A 22,374-nucleotide genomic window follows, 5' to 3' on the forward strand; every position below is an offset into this window, starting at 1 on the left:
TCGTCCGAGGTCAGGTGTGCATTGTCCTGCACATGAAGCAGTGCCAGTCCGCGCTGTGAGTCTCCCTCTGGAATGATGTCAGATGTGCTGAGTATCTGGTTTGCAACTGGATGCCAGACATCTGTAGGCATGTAGTTTGCATGTAGAGATGGGGCCAGCCCATAGGGCTACCCCAGTGTAGGTATTTGCATGTGCATACTTAGATGGGCATGGGGGAGGTGTAGAACCACCCCCAAGGGGCCAGGAGGGCCCAAGACTTTGCCCACCAGCCAAGGCAAGGGCTGGAGGGGCAGTCGGCCAGCTCCAGAGCCTCTGGACAGGCAGCCGACAGAGGTTTAAACCCTAAGACAGCAGGCGGCCAGGTGTGGGGGGCAGTCCCACACCTCTGCGTTGAATGCCCAGCAGCCAGGGTGCTGTCCCAGGGTCATGCGCAGGCTGGACAGGGGCTAAACCAGTGAGAAAACACTTTATTAAAGTGTGAACTCATTTATTTATTATATCTCAGTCGTGGGACTTCACAAAACCAGCCGACTGGATGCTATGAAGGGTATAAAAGCCCAGCCCATAATCCCATTATACCATCTCATAATTCACCAAGAGCTCCAAGCATTCAAGGGCCAGGACAGCCAAGGGTTTGCTAAAGCAAAGGGGTGAAGGACTGAAGGTCAAGGGCAGGTTTTCCAGCCAAGAAAAGGTCAAGTACATTGTATTTGTTTCAGATTTACATCATTCTAATAAAGCAAATACACCATCCGTGGTGGGGGCCCTACAGAGGGTAATTGGGACCCAATACTGTGTCCTCTCCATCTCCCCTTTCTCTCTCTATTTTCTGCACATCGTCTTTCAGTTTGTGCGTTAATTCCGTCGCGAAAAGAGTGCTGTTTTCTGAGTTTTGAAGTACCGATCCTTCTCCGAAGCTTCCGCATATTACAGTGGTATCAGAGCCTACTTCAAGGACGAAGATTCAGCAAAGAAAACCAGAAAATTTTTCGCTCGTGTGGTTGGTTTTTAGACGCCGGTGGACTACCCTTTTCGGAGTGACTCCTGTCCCTCGAAGGACGGTTGGTTTTTAGCCTCCGGAAGCCTCCGGAAGTCTCCCACACAGATAGTGGATGGTCAGATTGCGGTCCGGAAAGGAACTGCATATTCCCGCTATGGCGAGCTTTGGCGACGAGAGAGAACCAGAACCATGGGACCAGAGTGCACCAGGCAGCCCAGCTAGGGCACCCGGCTTGAGTGTACAAGACATGTTCCAGCAGATGATGCGAGCAATCGCAGACCAGACAACCAAGTTGGACGAGCAGAAGGCGCGGATTTTGGCTCTGGAGGAGCGTTCTCGCTCTCCAGCGTCGCGTTTTCCATCTCCTCCTCCCTCTCCTTCCGTACCCCAGATACCAGATCCTCGTCATCACAGGGACCCTCTCGAGGGGTCACAGCCGCAGTCAAGCTCCTTGCTTGAGAGGCAGATACGGGCATTGGAGATTCGACAACGAGAAGACGAAGCCATGCGACGGGTGGAACACGAGCATTACCTCCGAGCTTTGGACGCCAGATTGACACCGGCGGCGCCCTCGAATCATTTTCCCGAGAAAATGAACTTCAGTAAGTATAATGGTAAACTCGATCCCACTACTCTGTATTCATGGTTACATCAATTTGAAGCTTACTTTGCCGCAGTTAGGAAATCAGATATTGACAAAGTGATCTTAGCCAGTTGGTATTTGGAAGGTGAGGCCATTCCTTGGTGGACTCAGTGGGCTCATGCCCACACCAGATCAGGTATGGCAGCTTATGGGTGGGACGAGTTCGTCCGTGACCTTAAGCAGCGGTTTTTACCGCCCCACTACCTTGAGCGACTCGAAGACGAGTTCAGGGGTGCGCGTCAGAATGCGCAACCAGTCCTTCAGTTTGCCAATAGAATTTCGACCTTGTGTCTACAATTAGGCTTATCTGATGCGGACAAGAAAGGGCAGTTTTTGTATGGCCTGGACACGCAAATCCAATGGGAGGTGCGTATGTTTAGGCCAGCCACCTTTGAGGACGCACTCCCGCTTGCGCAGAGTGCAGAAATGAAACACAATGGTGGCAAGCCCAAGACTTCCCAGCCGGCTTCTCCCAAGGCTAACACCTCGGGGGGGAAAAGCCAGAACCAGACGGGGTCTTCCCCAGGACAGAGCCCGGGAGCCTCTGGCTCCAAGAACTCGAACAATGCGTCTAAGCTTACTCCAGACCAGAAAGCGGAGGCAGGCAAGACAGGTGGCAAGTTGAGTGCTGAGGAGCTTGCTCAGTACAGGAAGGAGGGTAGATGTTACTTTTGTCACACAAAAGGACATACTTCTCGGGATTGTCCGAAGAAGCCTCCAAAGCCCGCCGCTGCCTCCACAGCTTTCGTGGTGAGCACAGCTCCCACACAGACCCCAGCGGCGACCCCTAGTTCTTCAAACCCCGGTGCTTCAGTTGGAGCAATTATTAGCCGGGAGCTAGAAGATAAGCAGAAGGGCGCCCATGACCAGGAGTATGAGCGCAACGAATTGCTCAAGTCCTTTGGCTACATAGGTGGCCAGAGAGTCGTTGTCTTGTTTGACAGCGGCAGTACGGAGGATGTGATCACGGAAGAGGCCGCTAGGCGTGCCCGTTTCGAGCTCACTCCGGTGGACAAACAAGTTGAGGGTTTTAGCACAGGTATGACTACGAGCGTCAAGTATGAAGCTTTAGGTGCTAAATTAGTCATTCAGGGCATAGAGTTTGTGCGTGATTTTATGGTTGCCCCTCTTGTAGGAGCAGACATAATTTTGGGTATCCAGTGGTTTCACAAGTTCCTTCCTGATGTCAAGTGGGACAAGCACACGTTCCAGATTGATCGGAATGTGTCCAACACCCCTGTGACCATTAAGTGTGAGCCAGGTATTCCAAACTTTCCGCTCATAAGCCACTTGCAGGCTAAGCGAGCAGTCAGGAAAGGCGCACAGTGTGCGATGATTTACGTCCAGACAGCCCAGACGGTGGCCAGTGCTTCCGAGAAGTACTCGGTTCTCCATGAAAAGTTCCAGAAGATTTTTCTTCGGGACAGTCTCCCTCCCCAGCTTCCCCCGTCCAGACCGGAGGATCACAAGATTGACCTCCTCCCAGGCTCGGAACCCCCGAGCAAGTTTCCGTATCGCCTTTCTAAGGCAATGGAATCGGAGTTGGACCGCCAACTCCAAGAATTGTTGCAAGCTGGCTTCATCCGCCCCAGCGTGTCGCCGTTTGCAGCACCGATCTTATTTGTCAAGAAGAAAGATGGGTCTTCTCGGTTGTGTGTCGATTATCGTGCACTCAACAAGCTGACTATCAAGAGCAGATTCCCGATGCCTCGAATTGACTATATTCTCGAGAGGCTGAATGGAGCTAAGGTGTTCTCTAAATTGGATTTAAAGAGTGGGTACCACCAGGTTCGGATTGTTGAGGGGGACATCCCCAAGACAGCTTTCCGTACAGAACGGGCCCACTATGAATTTGTGGTCATGCCATTTGGTTTGACGAACGCCCCAGCTACATTTAACCGCATGATGATGCGTATTTTCCGGGAGTTGATTGGAGTGTGTGTGTTCATATTTTTGGACGACATACTCATATTTTCAGCTACAGTTGAGCAGCATGACGTTGATGTGGAGAAAGTCCTTAGGTTGCTGGAAAGCAACGAGCTCTATGTCAATGAAAAGAAGTCAGAATTTTATCTGTTCCAGGTACATTACTTGGGATATATAATCAGTGCCGAAGGCATTCGACTTGATCCGGCTAAAGTAGCCGAGATTGTTAACTGGGAAGTACCTCAGACTGCTTATGACATTAGATCATTTGTGGGTATATGCCAGGCATATTCCACCCACATTGACAAGTTTTCTGATCTCTCGGCAGACCTCACCGATCTGCTAAAGGGAGTGAAAACAAGGAGGCAAAAGATTCGAATGACTCCACGAGCGTTGGAGGCATTCCAGAACCTCAAGGTGGCTTTGTTTGAAGCGCCTTGTTTAGCCCTTGCCTCGTGGGACGAACCATTTCAGGTGATCACCGATGCGAGTAACATCGCAATTGGAGGTGTGTTGCAACAGAATGGTCATCCAGTAGCTTACATGTCTCGTAAGTTACTGCCCGCCGAAAAGAATTACTCAGTCTACGATCGTGAACTCCTAGCAGTCATTCAGGCCTTGAAACATTGGAAACATTTCCTGTATGGCCGTGACTTCGAGGTTCGCACTGACCATCAGGCATTGCGCTGGATTCAGACAATGCCAAGTGCACAGTGGAGTGATCGACAACACCGCTGGAGTCGGATATTCCAGCAGTTTGGTGGCATGATTGAGTACCTTCCAGGAAAGGCCAATCCAGTGGCCGATGCTTTGAGCAGGAAGGGACAAGTATCTGCGATTCAGACCACTAGACTTGACCTTGTTGGTACAGGACTAGAAGACATGAAGCACACGTACGCGGATTCCGAGGAATTCGGTACACAGTGGGAACAGGCATTGGATGCCACAGGACCATGCCATTTTCTGATACGCGATGGTTGGCTTTACTACAAAGGCCGACTGTGTGTCATGAAATCATTTCGGGCAGCTCTTCTCCATGATGCCCATGACGCCATTACAGGTGGTCATAGGGGCATGAATTCGACTCTGGAGAAATTAGAACGGCAATACTATTGGCCAAAGATGAGGCGTGATGTGTTTACGTATGTACAACGCTGTGACATTTGTCAAAAGGTGAAAGCTCCTCGTGGAAAGAAGATAGGGTTGTTACAGCCTTTGCCAATTCCTGAGGGTCCTTTCCAAGACATTTCAATGGACTTTGTCACAAATCTGCCTCCCAGTCCGAGTAAGCGTAATACACAGTGTTTGACTATTGTTGACAGGTTCAGCAAATTTGTGATGCTTATTCCTTGCAGGGCCAATGTGACCGCCGAGGACGTTGCCCAGCTTTTCATTCGGCATTGGTACCCGATTGGTGGGATTCCTAGGACCATAGTGTCAGACCGAGATGCCAAGTTTACCAGTCATTTTTGGAGGGCATTGTTTGATAATTTTGGTACTAAGTTGAATTTTTCCAGTGCATTCCACCCACAGACAGATGGCCAGACAGAGATATACAACCAGTTGGCCTTTGATGTGCTGAAGTGTTATGTCCACGATCAGCAAGGTAAGTGGGAATCGTTTTTGCCTTTAGTTCAAGCTGTGTTGAATGACTCTTTTTCTTCAGCTATTGGCAGGACTCCATATGAGGCAGCGTTTGGAAGGCCTTTCCAGTCGTTGTTAACCAGGACTTCGTCTTCAGTACCAGAGGCGAACAGAGTGACGGAGTCTTACCAGGAGATCCTAGAGTCCGTCAAAGACAGATTGGCTAAAGCGCAAGAGGCCTACACTCGACAGGCCAATAAAGACCGAAGGGACATGAAGTTTTCGGAAGGAGATTGGGTATATCTTCGGATTATGAAGCAAAGATTGAAGCAGGTGGGCAAGCGATGCCCAAAGTTGTCTTTCAGGAGCTTCGGACCATTCCCCATCCGGAAAAAGATTAATGAGGTGTCTATGCAGTTAAAGCTACCTCCGAGTTGGACTATGCACGATGTATTTCATGTCAGTTGGTTAAAGCCATATGCAGGTCCACCCCCTTCAGAGGTCAAAGACGAAGTGGAACCAGACATTATAGATGAAGCAGAGGTAATGGTTCCAGAACAGATCCTTCTGCACCGTTTCAAGCATGGCTCAGGCCGAAGACTACGACAGTTCCTCACGAAGTTTCAGGACCGAGGAACTCATGAAGCGGTATGGCTCGACAAGGAATTCTTCGAAGACTATCCGGCTTTATTGACGGATTATTTGGAGGCTATGCAGCTTCCGTCAAGTTAAGCAGAAGGGGATGTCACGTGCATCCCGCACTTGGATGCCACGTGGACATTCTGTACAGAAGGTGCAGGACCTGGGATGGTGAACTGGTCCCATGTGAGCCCAGTCCGGGACGAGTCAGCCAGGGATCCATCTCAGTCGTCCGAGGTCAGGTGTGCATTGTCCTGCACATGAAGCAGTGCCAGTCCGCGCTGTGAGTCTCCCTCTGGAATGATGTCAGATGTGCTGAGTATCTGGTTTGCAACTGGATGCCAGACATCTGTAGGCATGTAGTTTGCATGTAGAGATGGGGCCAGCCCATAGGGCTACCCCAGTGTAGGTATTTGCATGTGCATACTTAGATGGGCATGGGGGAGGTGTAGAACCACCCCCAAGGGGCCAGGAGGGCCCAAGACTTTGCCCACCAGCCAAGGCAAGGGCTGGAGGGGCAGTCGGCCAGCTCCAGAGCCTCTGGACAGGCAGCCGACAGAGGTTTAAACCCTAAGACAGCAGGCGGCCAGGTGTGGGGGGCAGTCCCACACCTCTGCGTTGAATGCCCAGCAGCCAGGGTGCTGTCCCAGGGTCATGCGCAGGCTGGACAGGGGCTAAACCAGTGAGAAAACACTTTATTAAAGTGTGAACTCATTTATTTATTATATCTCAGTCGTGGGACTTCACAAAACCAGCCGACTGGATGCTATGAAGGGTATAAAAGCCCAGCCCATAATCCCATTATACCATCTCATAATTCACCAAGAGCTCCAAGCATTCAAGGGCCAGGACAGCCAAGGGTTTGCTAAAGCAAAGGGGTGAAGGACTGAAGGTCAAGGGCAGGTTTTCCAGCCAAGAAAAGGTCAAGTACATTGTATTTGTTTCAGATTTACATCATTCTAATAAAGCAAATACACCATCCGTGGTGGGGGCCCTACAGAGGGTAATTGGGACCCAATACTGTGTCCTCTCCATCTCCCCTTTCTCTCTCTATTTTCTGCACATCGTCTTTCAGTTTGTGCGTTAATTCCGTCGCGAAAAGAGTGCTGTTTTCTGAGTTTTGAAGTACCGATCCTTCTCCGAAGCTTCCGCATATTACAAATGAAACATAGAGAGGAATTGGCCATCCTCATATGCTTCTCTGACAATTTAGTTTGGGTAAGAAAATACCTCAAACTCTAGTGTTTTGTTTTCACAATGAAATCAATACCAAGAAGATAATGATTCCATATAGTAAGTGCATGAATTAGCCAAGAGCTCTTTCTCATAAATGCTAAGAGAGAGCTCTGCATCATGTAACCTACGGCTCTCATATGCCACGACATGTCCCTCTTGATTTAGGACAGCTCCTATGAAATTTCTAGATGCATCACATTCGACATTGAAAGGCTTTTGCAAATCCGGAATGATCAACACTGGACCAATAGTTGCATCTTTCAATTTGAGGAATGCATCCCTCTACATTGGTCCATTTGAATGTATATACCTAGATGAATCCAGGAACATGCCCAAATTCACCTTTTAGGAACATGCATGTTATATACTCATGGTAGTCAATCCCATAGTCACATGGGACGCGAAATGGGAACGAGGAATGGGGATGGAAAAGATTGAGAATGGCCATTCCCTGTGACTATAGAGTGACATGGGACGACAATGGGAACGGGAACGAGAAGATGTTGCCATCCCCAACATTCCCGAGTCTAAAAATGCCCATTCCCTGTGACTACTATATAACTATCAACTCCATTATGCATAGTATGGACTAGATACTACGACATCCCCACTAACGTCATCAATGCCCAATAGTGGGTGTAGAACTCTGTATCAAGATATGCTCTCACACACGCGCGCGCGCACACACACACACACACACACACACAAAGCATATATTCACACAAAGCCCTTCGTACTCAGTTTCTGTCAAACCTCCGGAGATGCAGGGCAAACTCAACCATGATGAAGCCTAGCACTAAGGGAAGTAGCAAATAGAAAGAATTAGTACAGCAAATAAGTAGTTGATAGGGCACATGCACCGCTAAAGATAGAAAGAATAAGCACAATATCAACTGGCCGTAACTCGGATGAAAACTTCACAATGTGAAATCTGCATGTCCGCTAATACGGCTGAATTATATACCTAGATGAATCCAAGAACATGCCCAAGTTCACCTTTTAGGAACGTGCATGTTATATACTCATGGTAGTCAACCCACAAGACTATATAACTATCAACTCCATTATGCATAGTATGGACTAGATACTACGACATTCCCACTACCGTCATCAGTGCCCAATAGTGGGTGTACAACTCTGTATCAAGATATGCTCACACACGCACTCCACATACACACACACATAAGAGCATATATTCACACAAAGCCCTTCGTACTGAGTTTAAACAAGCCCTTCGTACTGAGTTTAAACCTCCGGAGATGCATGGCAAACACAGCCATAATGAAGCCTAGCACTAAGGAAAGTAGCAAATAGAAAGAATTAGTACAGCAAATAAGTAGTTGATATGGCAAATGCACCGCTAAAGATAGAAAGAATGGCAATAGCCAGCAAGAAAGTGTTGAACTTATGCTTGGTATTAAACTACATCAAGTGAATATGTGAGGCCCCTTTTATAGTGAAGGGAGTGAGCTGGCCAACTACTCATAACTGGCCGACTTGCTCACGACTTCCAAAAATAGGAGAAATAACTAAAAAATCCAATAAATAAATAAAGCAAATATAACACTGAGATGCACAATTCTAACACCCCCTCTACAGCTCATAGTGTGCAAGAGTCTGAAGAAGATAAGCTGAGATGCAACCATGGACCCTCCAGTACTGCAGATACCGGAATCACGTGGGAGAGAGCACCCGCCAACATGTTTCCTCAAAACAAAATGCCACCATGAACAGCAAGGAACTTTGCTTGGCGTCGAATTCCCACACAAGTGTGTAGTGAACTCCAAGAATAAATGATGAGCTGCTGAGCTACTAGACATACCACGCCCATAATCCCCGACGGAAAACACATCCCATTCCAAAAGCCTCAAACAATGAGCTCGGAACAGATCCAGTTCATAATTTCTGCTACACCAAAGATAACCATGTCCTGCCAAATGTCTAATGCTCAGAACTCCAAATCATGGTTCCAACTTCCCATGCACTAGTAAGTGGAGCTGCAATCAATCCCCTCTCCCGCCCACAAGCCTCCTCTGGCTGGAAGCACATAGTAGAAATTGCATGTATACTAGAGAAGTACATCATCTTGGTCCTCCCAAGCCGCAAGCACCCTGGGAGTCCTAGATGTGTTACTAAAGGAATCTATATCATTGTCGTTTGTCATGTCTTTACCCTTCTTCTAAGATGAAAACTTGCCCTTGGTCTTGTCCTTCTTCTTGGACAAACAATCCTTGGACAGATGTCCTCTCTTCCCACAAGAGAAGCAGCAACTCTAACATTTCTTCTGAACTGTAGAAAGTGCCTGATCAAAACTATTAAGAGACACTTTCATCCTACCCTGAGAGACGAGGACGGACTCTTCCTCCAAGAGTAGAGAGCTAAGGTCATCCTTGTTCGTACAAGGGGAAGCCATATCCACAGCAACAAAGTACACAAATCTCAGCACTCCAAGACTCCTCTCCAACAAAGCGAGGCACCAGGACCAATCAGCTCCCTCTCAAATTTGAGAGAGAAAGAGGTGGACAGCAACAAAATAGTCCACCAAAACTCACCGAAAACACCCAACCTGTGACATGCAAAGGATTGATCGTAGTAAAACAACCTTAGGCTAAACTAAACTACACTTAATGATACTTAAGAGATAGACAAAGGTCTCAATGCAATGCAATGCAATGCAATGCAGCTATATTAAATGAATGAAATTACAATGAGATCTATGATGCTGTCCTAAAGAATATCCTTCTCGGGATGAGAGAGAGATGCTGGATGCTGATGACGAATGATTGATCCTTTCTCCGATGCTAAGGTCCACCCTTAGATGCCGGCTTTCCTCTATGTAGGAGGTAGGAAGATGAACTATATGCTGCTGAATGAAGATGCTGATCTGCTGTATGCTAAACTGTGGTCTCTCCTTGCTCCCTAGATAGGAAACGCTGAGAAGAGGCCTGAGATATGAGATGCTCGATGCTGTCTGAATGCTGAACTCCTCACTCACCTAGGGTCTTGGGGCTGAAGACCACAAACGATGATGAGATGGTCAAGATGATCAACTGAATGTATGATGCGCTGCTTATATATGTTGTACTGATGCTGGTCAGACAGGTATGCTGCTGTCTGACAGGTGTCTGAGACCTCACGACTACAATAAATGCCCTATTAATGCTGTCGGCTGCTGATACTATTGTCGGCTGGTCATAACAGGCCCCGACCTGATGTAGTAAATGCTCCATATGCTATTAAATGCTTTATGTGCTGATGGAGGAGCTGAAACAGTCCCATACATGCTATGATAAATGCTTGAATGCCTGAATAAATGGATTAATGCCTGGATAAATGGATTAATGCTTGCTAAATGGTTATGGATGCCATGTCACTTGTGCAACCCATAGGGTGTGCACGTGACACAACCGGAGGGAGGGGAGGCCAAGGAAGAAGTAGAGATGTCGGGGCCGCTTGTCACAATGCACCACATGCTAGAAAAACACCTTCCACTGCAGTCCACACTGTAAAAACAGAGAAAACAGCCCTTTCACCGCAATCAATGCTGAAAAATAGCACCAAGAAGCTTGCCGATGATGCTTGGCACGAAGCAACAGCAACAGGGCAGCCCGGGGGGGGTGAAACGCTGACGAGGAAGAGTACCACGAGCAGAAAAACACAGCTATGTTCAGAAAACGCAGCCACTTTTTGATCCCCAGAAAATGCAGCAGTTAGAAAGGGAAAGAACAGTCCCCTTCAGAAGCCAGAAATGCAGCCAGCAGATGAAGAAAACAGTTGCCTTGTAGGATGCAGCCGGGTACCTAAGCGATTGATACCATGTTGGAGCATGCACGAGTGGAAGCAATGACAAAACAAGAGAGAGAAGAGGGAGCAAAGGAGAGAGAAAGAAAGAAAGAAAGAAAGATTTTATTAACGTCTTCCAAAAGACCGAACTCGGCCTATGAGACAAATCGGAGTACCTGTATGGGGTATCCTCTGTCATCCCAACAAAATGAAAAAGTACTGAACAAAAAAAGCTGAATCTAGGTGTGCAGGGATGGAGCTCTACTACTAAGAGAATGCAAAGCTATATGCATGGAGTAGTGGACAAGATCACCTTTTATAATAGCATGAAGCTTTACAATGGCAATAGCCAGCAAGAAAGTGTTGAGCTTGTGCTTGGGATTGAACTACATCAAGTGAATATGTGAGGCCCCTTTTATAGCAAAGGGAGTGAGCTGGCCGACTTGCTCACGACTTCCAAAAATAGGAGAAATAGCTAAAATACCCAATAAACAGGTAAAGCAAATATAACAATGAGATGCACAATTCTAACAGGGAGTTCATGGAGGAGCGCTTCATTGGCTTCGGGTCTCATAGTGACGATGGTAGTCACAAAACAGAGGGAGATGTAATTGATGTGGATTTTGCTGATGCCACATATGCAAACTTGTCATTCCCATGATTGATCATTGTACTATGTAGTTTTGATTTATCATGTATGATTGATTCAATTTGTTGTTGTAACCTCTTCCTTTTAGCTTTGACTCGTAACTCTTGATTGTAGATCATCTATGAATTGGCATTGATCATTGATCATTGTAATCTCATTTTTGCAAAGGCCACGGCCTACGAGTCAAGACTTGAAACTTTAAAGCTACAACTCCATTTTGGAGTTCTCTCATTTTATTTTATTTTTCACATCTATAACTTCAATTTAATTTGAATTTTTTTTTAATCAAAATTGAAGATATGACATGGCGTTCCCCCTGCTACTCCCATTCCTCGAAATGTTCCTGTTTCCACGGGTCAAAACATTCCCCCACTCCCGTTCCTTGGTAACTCTGGTGAAGCATGGCGATGGAATGGAGCATACCGTGTTGGAAACATGGCCAAGTCCAGGAGGGAGGGAGTGAGAGAGAGTGGAAGGAGAGGTGGAGAGATCAAGCCATGGTGTATGGAAGCATAGACATGGATATGGAAGAGAGAGAGAGAGAGAGAGAGAGAGAGAGAGAGAGAGAGAAATGCAATAGAACTCAAGTGAGACGGAGATTGCACATGAACACAATGATTGTATTATGAATGATAATACTCACACCACGTATAGTGTATTTATAGGCACTAAGGCCTTATCTTCTGACCTAACCCTTAATAAGGGACGTTCACACCTAAGAGGGTGTTCACACCAAAACAACCTAAACACAACCCACACCACTAAGGCTCAGTTAGTTCCAACAATTCGTATGCTAGCTAACACTATATGAAAGTGCTAGTCATGACGATGCTTAGCTCTGCGTTTTCATAACCTAGCATTGGTGCCAATTTGCAACGTACATGACACTGCACTCATTACAAGATAGTGCTAACTAGAATACACATGCCCTCCTAGCTCCTCGCAGTGGTGCTGGTTAGCATTGTATAACAGTGATAATTACACCTTCGTTTGAACACCGTCTTCTTTCCCAAAAAGCCACTTCAAAGTTCACTCATGCTGATAAAAGGGTGCCATTGCAACTCCCACAGCCTGCTTGAGCATTTTGCTTGTCTCATTGGCCACACATCCTTGTTAGGTGCTCTTCCGCGACCCTTACCTGCTAGAGGTAGAGGTGAGCTTCTCTCAAAGTCTGCTATGTTCAGATTACCCTTTTCTCATTCTTGCATTAATTCATGGACAACTTGTCCATATACAATTTGACATCTCTACTGATCCTTTAGCTCTATTTTAGCCTCTTAAACTGTACAACTTGGACTCCACATGCAAGGCTTTTGCAAAGCAATCCGCATTCAGCTTCTTCAATACAAGAGCATATGCTGCTAATTCAACCTCAAACTTGTATCTATAAAATTTGTACTCTAAAATCAAACTTCTCAAACAAGTCATAAGGGTAAGGAGTGTCTACTCTTGTCTCTGTCAGGGCACTTTTTGCAAAATAGCTTTTCTATATTTTTTGTGATGGAATCAAAATATCTGCACCATAGTTATGGAAACCGGGAATGGAAACAGAATTTTTGAGGGGGACAAAACAAATGAGGGAATGCCACAACAGCAAGGGAGGTAGAAACTGAGGAGAAGAAGGGAGTAAGGGAGAGAGAGGGGGGGTTGGAAGGGATATGAGAGAAATAAAAGAAGGAAGGAAAGGAGAGAAGGTGGATGCAAAAAGATATTGAAGAATGTAAGTCGTTTGACCTAAACAACTTGAAATGGGGAGATGTAGAGGGAAAATGCCAGGTGTTGTTGGGGGAAATGGCCAAGATGGAAGAGGGAAGATGGGCGAACCACACCATTTCAGAAAATGGGACAGTTGAAATGCATTTTGGGCCCACAGATCTCCTCAAAAAAAGATTTTCCCGTTTAGAGACACACTGCATCTCAGCCGTTCCTGTAACTATAGTGTGCACGGACTCAAAGTGCAAGCAACAAAAACTTAAAAGCAACTAATTGGAAAAAAACAGAACTGATTTACACAAACAAGTCCATGCTACAGAGTGAACATGTTTGATAATTTCTATCACTTCAACCATCTCAACACACTAAAAACACACGTTTACCATATAAGAGCTGCTGACTTCAGAAATGTCCACTGAAACATCATCTGGCTGAGATACTGCATCCAGAGCCTCAACCTATACAAAAACAAAGATGTCACCATATTGAACCAGAAGGCTGAGAACACAATCAATTTACCACAAGACTAAGGGTAAAGCATAACAGACTAGCTACCTCTTCCTTCTCACTTAGGGCCAAAATTCTTTCATCCTCCTCCTCAAAAGCACCACCTAGTACAATATCATCCTCTTCATCAAGACCACCAAGCTCAACCTCTTGGCTTACGTTTCCACCAAAAAAAGCATATTGTGATGCATCAAACCGCTCATCATCTGCAAAACATCAAACTCACTGAGATGGCAATGAGGTCCATAGCATCCATGACTCCAGAACGATGTGATATATCTAAAAAGTTTCTTTTCTTTCTGATGGCATGTCCCTGTCCCTGATCCGTGTTAAAGGCAGAGTGTATTCACAAGATCACATTACTTGCTTAGATCTCCTAAATCATGTGCACAAGCACAAGCGATAACCAATGAATTGAACTAAATGGATGCAAGCAATGCAGATGGATATAGTATGCAAAATACATGCATATGCACACGTGAACCTGCAAAGGAGTGTGGCATCCAGTGTTTTTAGCCCAAAAGATTGCCTGTGAATGTCACATCAGCTACGTACAATTTGTGATGTTTGCTGTTCCAGCTGCAAAGGTCAGGTCATAAAATTGTCTAGAAATGTCGTATGGAGTATCACAACCCTAGATTTTAAACAGACAAATTGCTCATAGCATTAACTCATCCATGCAGCTGCACACGGAGAATCAAAGCCTTGGGTTCTCGCCAAAATATTTTCCTCGTAGCATTAATTCATCCATGGCAGCACCCCATGGAGAATCAAAACCCTAGATTTTCAGTATATTGTTTGGCTCATAGTAGTATCTCCTCCATGGCAGCATCAAGTGACCAAAATCGAAACCCTAGGTTTTTCACAGCATAACCTCGTACATGCCATATCAAAACCTCATCACATGGCATATCAAAACCCTTGATTTTAAGCAGATTAGTTGGCCTATAGCAGTATATCATCCACGGAAGCATCACATGGCATATCAAAACCCTTGATTTTAAGCAGATTAGTTGGCATATAGCAGTATATCATCCATGGCAGCATCACATGGCAAATCAAAACCCAAGGGCATAGTAGACCCCAGCTGACTTGAGAAAAACATGAACACACAGCCTGATTAATCTTGAATTTAAGCAGAAAAGCACCTGCTATGTGAGGTTCAGAGGCCATTGCACCATGGATTCCCATAAGAACCATGGATTCCCATACAAACACGAGTCTTTACCTTTGAAAATCTCAGATGGGGACCTTAGTATGAATTAGTATCTGTTTGGCTGATTTAAGCTTTTCAAGGCCTACCTTCAAGCTGTTCAGCCATTTGGAGATGGAATGGATGCAGACTGCCCCCAAATATGCTAGCTACACGCAGATCTTCACATCACGCGCATAGCCTGCTCTGTCTTTGAGATCATCCACCAATCACGGCAAAACTGCGACGCTGGTGTGCATGAAAAAGAGCAAAAGCCAGGAGAACAAAAGGTTTATGAGGGATCAAGTAATAACAACAAAGATTTTCTATAAAATAAAGTCAAAATTTATTATTGAATACATGCTTTGCAAGTGACTCTTAATAAAAGATAATTAAGGGGAATACATTGTACACTACACACAAAATCAATGAGTCAACTTTACTCTCTTCTATTCATGAGCGAAATCTAGCTTGTTGTATGTTGTTTATTGGATGAGCCCCTTCCAACAAATTGGTATCACTTGATGGGTACTTGATGGGTACTCTAGGAAAGAAGAGCTTTTATCATGGTATTAACCCTGTAGAGTTTCTTGCTTCCTTGATAGTTTTAGGTTGTTTACTAGCCTTTACTAGAACGTTTTAGCATGGCATTAACTGTTGTTAAATAACCCTCCATAGCCATAGCATAATTTGGCAAATAAAACAAGAAGAATATCAAAAGCAAGATATGCACAACAAAGTGAATGGGTTCAATATCCCCCCATGCATGAGTGAGCACGCTTCCTCATGCATGTATTTATTTATTAGCAAAAAGCAAGTGCTGAAAAATAGTTTGATACATTCCACTTTGGGTTATTAATATCAAAAAGTAACTTGGTCTCCAAGCTTAGCTATTTACATTAAAATTGTAGCAATTTAATTAAATAAAACTATGGGCGGGCAACCATCGACGCACACCAAAACCCGATGGCTGCACACCGACCAAAATCCATCGTACCTACGCTACTCCGTGCATAGATACGCTCACCAAAAACACAAGACACATTAAATCTCGCTTATCCGCCCATCACGATACGACCACTACTCCACGCTCTCATGCATAGCCAGTCACACGACTGTGTGGCAAATGAGCGTACCATAAATATCACATAAAATATCAAATAATTCCACAATTCACATTTCCATAACATACAACAAGGTTAAAAAGCAACTATCCTCAATTGTGTAAGCAAGGGTGGCTAACCTCATGCTATAGTGCTGTCTCAGTCGTCAGCGAATCGGCACTAAATCAACGTGCTGCCTCAGAGTTGGCAAATCAGCACTAAACTAATGTGTTGCCTCAATCGGCGAATCGTCACTAAATAAATGTGTTGCCTAAGTTGGTGAATCAGCACTAAATAAATGTGATGTCTCAGTTAATCGGCACCAAAACATATGGAATAACTATGACACTACCTCAGTCAGTGAATAAAAGAATCAATGTGAATGTGTGAGTGGTATGCCGGAATCAAGTGCCGGTAGTGTGGGATAAGCGATATTGTAGGAATCCAATGTGATTTCTCAATGAAATTATTCTTATACTTCACTAAGTAACGATGATACACAGTGCCAGTACGGGTGGTTGTTTGGTCATGGTCAATAATACTTTCTAGTACTAGAATTTTAGAGCCATCCTCGAGGAGAGGAGGGTTATCAATAACATGGTTAACATGAGTGGGGCCGTTAAGGGGTCTCAATAAATTAATGTGGAATGAGTTATGTATCTTCCAGTGAGTGGGAATGCCCAAGCGGAATGCATTTTCATTAGTTTGTTGGATAATTGTGAACGGTTCATAACATCTAGGAGCCAACTTGATCTTAGGATGCTTGGCAATATTCTTTAACCGTCTTTTTTCTATGTGAAGCCAAACTAGATCATTTTCTCTGAAATTCATTGGTTGTCGTTTCTTGTTGGCGTGAGCGGTGTATTTCAATTGTACTCGCTCAATAGATTCAATGACTTCAGCTAGAATAGTAGCATGGTCATCATGAGCTAAAGTGTCAGCAACAACTGGAACATCACTAGTTATGGTAGAGACAGGAATGGGAAGTTTCTTACCATAGACGATTTCAAAGGGATCTTGACCCAACCGAATGGGGGGTATTGTTGTAAGCAAATTGAAGTAGAGGCAAATGTTGATCCCAATTAGAGGGTTGGTCAATAGTGTACGATCTAAGAAAATCCATAATAGTGTTGTTAGTAGCTTCAGTCTGGCCATTGCTTTTCTGGATGAAAACCGGATGTAAAGTCTATTTTAGAACCTAAATTCTTGAATAAAGCAACCTAAAAATGATTGCAAAAGCGGCCATCTCGGTCAAGAGAATGACTTTGGGAAAGCCATGGTGAGGAAAGATAGTCTTAATGAATAGCTTAACAGCTTAAGGGGCAGACATGGTTTTCTTGCAAGGTATAAAGTATGCTTGCTTGCTAAATCTATCAACTATGGTCCATATGATGTCATTATGAGAGAACGGTAATAAAGTCCATTGAAATCTCTTCCCATGGACCTTTGGGAATAGGTAGGGGCATTAAATGACCAAAAGATTTACCATGATGGCGTTTAAGATAAAGTATAGTTCAAGATGAAAAGGCCTGTTCCTTCAAGAAGCTCTATCTTTAATGCATAAAAACTCTGCTTGAAATTTACCAAAAAGTGTTAAATAATCAAATGAAACAAACATGTTACTTCAAGAGTCAGAGTAGTTGTTATGGTGTTATTGAAATTATCTTGCGTTGAAAAGCTGTTTGAGAGGGTGTGAGATTGTAAATGAAGAATAGATAAAATTGATTTTTCAATACATCAAAAGTTTAAGAACAAATATAAATATGAATGACTAGTAACAATTCTAGCAATCTTGATTAAGTAAACAAGTCTAGATGATGAAAATATTAATTTGCATTTGAAGTTAAAATAAACTTGAATAATAAACATGAAAATAATCATAAGGTTGAGTTAAGCGTAAGAGAGTCATACCTTACATATATTCAATTGCAATGATGTTCTATGTTGAGAAAATGAGAAAGTAATGTGAATAGATTGAAATATAATTATTCTTTCAAACCTAACTAGGACTATATTAAATTATGACCTTGTAAGAAATTGTACACATAAATATTTAAGCATGATCACTATTGTAAGGATAGTAAGGAGAAGTTTACTTGGAAAGTGCTTGAATTTCTGTCTGAAATGTAAAACTTACATAGAAATATTGAAAGAATTATTTACTAAGTTATAGAGGGTAGCAACTTACTTGTAAGTGTTGGATAGCCTTGCTACAAAACACATAATTAAAAGTTCACAAATATTACAAGCATATGTGACGTTTTAATTTGCTAATGATTAAAATTATGGACAAAATATTAGTTAGAAGAAAACGAATCGACAACTAACAATTTTTATTTACAAGTAATCAAATTACACAAGGTGAATACTTAACTAGTAAATCATCGGAGATTTTGCATATACTAATCTACATTAGTTTCAATTCATAATATAGTATCAACTTCAATTGTTAATTTATAAAATTTAGAAGGTGTAATTATTACTTAGCTTTCACTCGCAATTTGTAAAAAGTCGGAAGCTTGTATGTCAAAAAGTGAGTAGTGTCATTAGATAGCCTTGATTTAATCTACAAAAAAATAAGTCTTAACACAAAAGTATAAAACATTGTTGATTTTATAGAGTTTCGATGTTAGCCTTGGATAATGCTTTGAAGATCTTGAGTTTGCTCAAATTTGCTTTTCCTCTTGTAATCCTTGATGTTGAATTCACTTAAAGCTTGTGCTGCTTGAGAGGTATGGTCCTCTTATACATATACTTTTAAGTTATAAACTTTTAAGCTTTTTATAATAATAATTTAAGCTTAGTCAAGGGTTGTGTAAGCTTTTATAAAAGCGTCCCAAATAAAGAAGTGCTTGTGGATCTCTCTCTTAAAACATCCAAAATTTAAAGCTTTTTATAGCTTTAACTAAAGTTTTACATAAGGTTTAAACTAAGCTCTAAGTTCTAATCCCTTCTCTTTATTCATAAAGCTAAAAGCTTTAGCAAAGCTTAATTTTAAAGCTTATGGAGATAAGCTTTAAAGAAAATACCAAATAAATTATGAAAAGGAAGCGGCTGTCCATGCAGAGAGAGAGAGAGAGAGAGAGAGAGAGAGAGAGAGAGAAAATACCAAATAAATTATGAAAAGGAAGCGGCTGTCCATGCAGAGAGAGAGAGAGAGAGAGAGAGAGAGAGAGAGAGAGAGAGAGAGAGAGTATGAGGCTTTCAATATTTTTTTTTGAAAAAAGAGAGTGAAGCGCTTTTCTGTATTTTTTTTGCAAATTAGATTTTTTGCAAGCCTCTTAATCCGAATTTTCCCTCTCTTCTTTGAACCCCTTTGGGAAGCCTTTGAAAATAAAATTTTGTAAGCTTATGATTATTAGCTTAAAATATATGCTTATCACATTAAGCTTGTAATAAAGCTTACAAAGCTTTTAAGTAAAACCACGATCCTCTCTCTTCATGCAAAGCCGTGCAGCATGTAGAAGGAAAGAGAGATGAAATTCACATGTAGGTACTACTACCGTGGAGAAACAAAGAGAAAGAAGCTGTGGATTCTTGTGCTGCCGCCGTGGAGAGAGAGAAGAGAAGGAATTTAATGAAATTATAAAATAATTTGATTAAATTTCAAAAGATTTTTTCCATACAAAGCTAAGTTTCGACGCTTATTCATTTGAAGAAGGAAGGGCACTACATCTTTGATGGGTTCTACTACAAAGCAATATACCTAGTAGATAATTTCCAAGACAAGGATGTAGAAGTTATCCACCCAAGGTAATAGATAGGAGACACATCATTCAAGGCCGTAATGTCACTACCCAAGGATGCCTAGCCAGTAACTATGGACTTTAACTTGCATGGTTTGTGAGATTATGGGTGATGTGCTGCGACCAGTGGTTTTATAGGCTATGTGACAAACACTTTGGTGTACTAGAGTTATGGCATAGTTATTGCATAAACTCATGTAGTTAGGTTCACACTATGAACCGATCTTTGTATGTTATAGTAGGAAGCCAATCTCTTATCTTCCTTTTGTCATTAGGTAAGTACTCCAAGGTGCGTATAAGAAATTGGGAATTGCCAAGGATCCCCCACACATCCTTGGCAGATTCAGTGGCTAATGACACGATTGCTCCACACAAGAAGATTGACATGAGGCATGTATTTCTTTGGGACCGCCTCCATCCACTAAACGTGGAGAGGTCCGTGCAATCATCAAAGAAGAAGGTGCCACGTTCCCCAAGATAGAAGAAGTCATGCATGCCATTAGAGAACCTCAATGATTTCGACGACTTGCAGCAAGCTCTTCCTCATCTTCACCTTCCCTATCATTCACCCCATCCCCAAAAAATGCCAGCATTTGAAAGCCTCACCACTTTAGCTGGCATACAGGCAATGATACATCACTAATAGTTGAGGGTAGGTGAAAATTGAGGATTTTATCTCCCTACCCTAGAGTACCTGGGCATTGAGTCCCCATGTGTAGCACCAACTTCAATCGTTGCTACAATGCAACATTGTGGTCAACCAACCAGAAGCAAGCAACATGCCACTTATAGGTGAGATTATAGCTCAAGTATTCCATCTTCCTATGGATGGCACACACCCAATTCAGGCCTCAGAAGAAGAGATGGTTTCCAAGTTTGGCACTACAAGAGAAGCAAGCATTAGCGACGTTTTATGTTACACTACTATAAGCACCGTTAGATAAATGCCAGTATAAACGTCGCTAAGCAGTGGTGTAAAAATGCCACTATGTCGGTAGTATAAACACTGCTCAGCAGTGCTGTAAAAAAAAATGTTTAACTGGAGTGGAAATAAAAACTTAAGTCCAAAAAGCTTGACAAACATCCAAATCTTTTTGAAATAAAACAAAAAAATTACTAAATCGTTATAAATCGATCAATGTGTACATATGATGATATATATTTAATTAGTACCATCATCAAATCCATCTTGCAATAAATCCATGAATGCCAATTGGTCTATCTCTAAATCTATCATTTTGATGGCTCCTATATTAATACAAAGTCCTATTCAACTACTTGAAGAAGATGTAGAGATATTATTATCATGGTCCTCATGGTGGTCAAATTGATATTGCATCTTCCATTGATTGTCCACCATGCATTTCTTCTTCAACATCTTAATCTTGAAATTTACGTTTAGATCGAGGAGCCACTTGTATTACATACCACCAATTAGGATCTCTTTGGTCCGGATGAAACACAACCTAAAAAGAATAACCATAAAATATCTACAAGAAAATATATACGATACCTTTTATCTATAGATTCATTAAGATTGAAAATCAAGTGCAAACCTATTCACAATGTTGTGATAGAACGTATGTGTCTCTTGAATCTTGCCATAATTTAGTTGAGTCAATTGCAAAAAATCCGCTTGGATACTTCTTGACGGTGTGAGGTGAAAAAAAGAAAGAAAAGCCTGCCTCTATAGCTCTTCCACCTCCCAAACTTGGAAAAACTACCACGAACGGGGCACCACCAGCCACCGGCTGGAACACTCTCTCAACATTCGCCACCCACCCACACCATAAGATAGCTCAGAACCACAATGAACAGATGATATATTCAGCAAACACACAACACCATACACACTGTATAAACACAGCAAATACACCAAAGACCAGGACTCTGGCCAGGATTTACTGCCAAGGGAATACACCCTTGCGTCTGACAACCGAGCCTCTGTCTCCCGGTCCCTGTAATCTCCAAAGGGCGCCCACACCAGCAACCCTTCTTCACTTTCTCTGTAGCCTGGCTACTCTCTGTCTCCAGCTGCAACCTGCCAATTGTCGTAGGCGAGCCCCACTGTCTCCAGCCCACACATCAGCACCACTTCTGCATCCAACACACACAAAAAACCCAAGGCTCTCTCTCTGGTCAGCATCCACGCACTGCCTGCAATCACCGCCCACACAAGACCAGCTACTCTCACCAGAAGGCGCCCACACCAGCTAACCTTCACTCAGCAGCTCCCACTCTCTGTATGTCGTGACCAGCAGTCTCACCAACCCCAGAGCCTCGCACAATCCTCAACACCACGAACCACTGCTCACCGCAGCATCCTCAGAAATCTAGCCCAAGGCCACATCTCACGTTCCTTCCTGACAGCAGCCCTCTCTTGCTGCTCCAATCACCAAACATACTAAACCATCACCCAAGAGACCTGCAGCCTCTTCTGTACAGTCACCAGCCTATCTATGGCCAACACACAAGGCCCACACTAGCCTTTCCTTCTTCTCACATGGCTGTACTCCAGCCCTTTAGTTGCCTCCACACAAGGCCCACCACCTCTGCACTCTTGATGGCTGCGCACCCTTCATCTGTCCTCGCCAGCACCCATCGCCAGCTGCTCCCAGGCGGCTCCCTTTTCATGCACACAACTGTGCCTTTC

At 43.5% G+C, this 22,374-nt stretch overlaps 1 protein-coding gene across 1 annotated transcript in view; it reads right to left on the reverse strand.

Annotated features, from left to right (window-relative positions):
* The window catches only part of LOC147627316 (protein PAT1 homolog), a 32,191-nt gene extending 16,892 nt beyond the window's left edge, over nucleotides 1-15,299 (reverse strand). Inside the window, exons 1-3 of the mRNA XM_086815951.1 lie at nucleotides 14,983-15,299; nucleotides 13,729-13,886; nucleotides 13,557-13,631 (exon numbers count right to left, since the gene is read on the reverse strand). Coding sequence (XP_086672077.1) covers nucleotides 13,557-13,631; nucleotides 13,729-13,886; nucleotides 14,983-15,001 — 252 coding nt within the window. The 5' untranslated portion in view covers nucleotides 15,002-15,299. The remainder of the gene's footprint in view (nucleotides 1-13,556; nucleotides 13,632-13,728; nucleotides 13,887-14,982) is intronic.
* Nucleotides 15,300-22,374: the final 7,075 nt, after the last annotated feature.

This window comes from Cibotium barometz, chromosome 21, assembly GCF_041138505.1.
Source record: "Cibotium barometz isolate CiBa-2024 chromosome 21, ASM4113850v1, whole genome shotgun sequence".
Classification (NCBI taxonomy): Eukaryota; Viridiplantae; Streptophyta; class Polypodiopsida; order Cyatheales; family Cibotiaceae; genus Cibotium; species Cibotium barometz.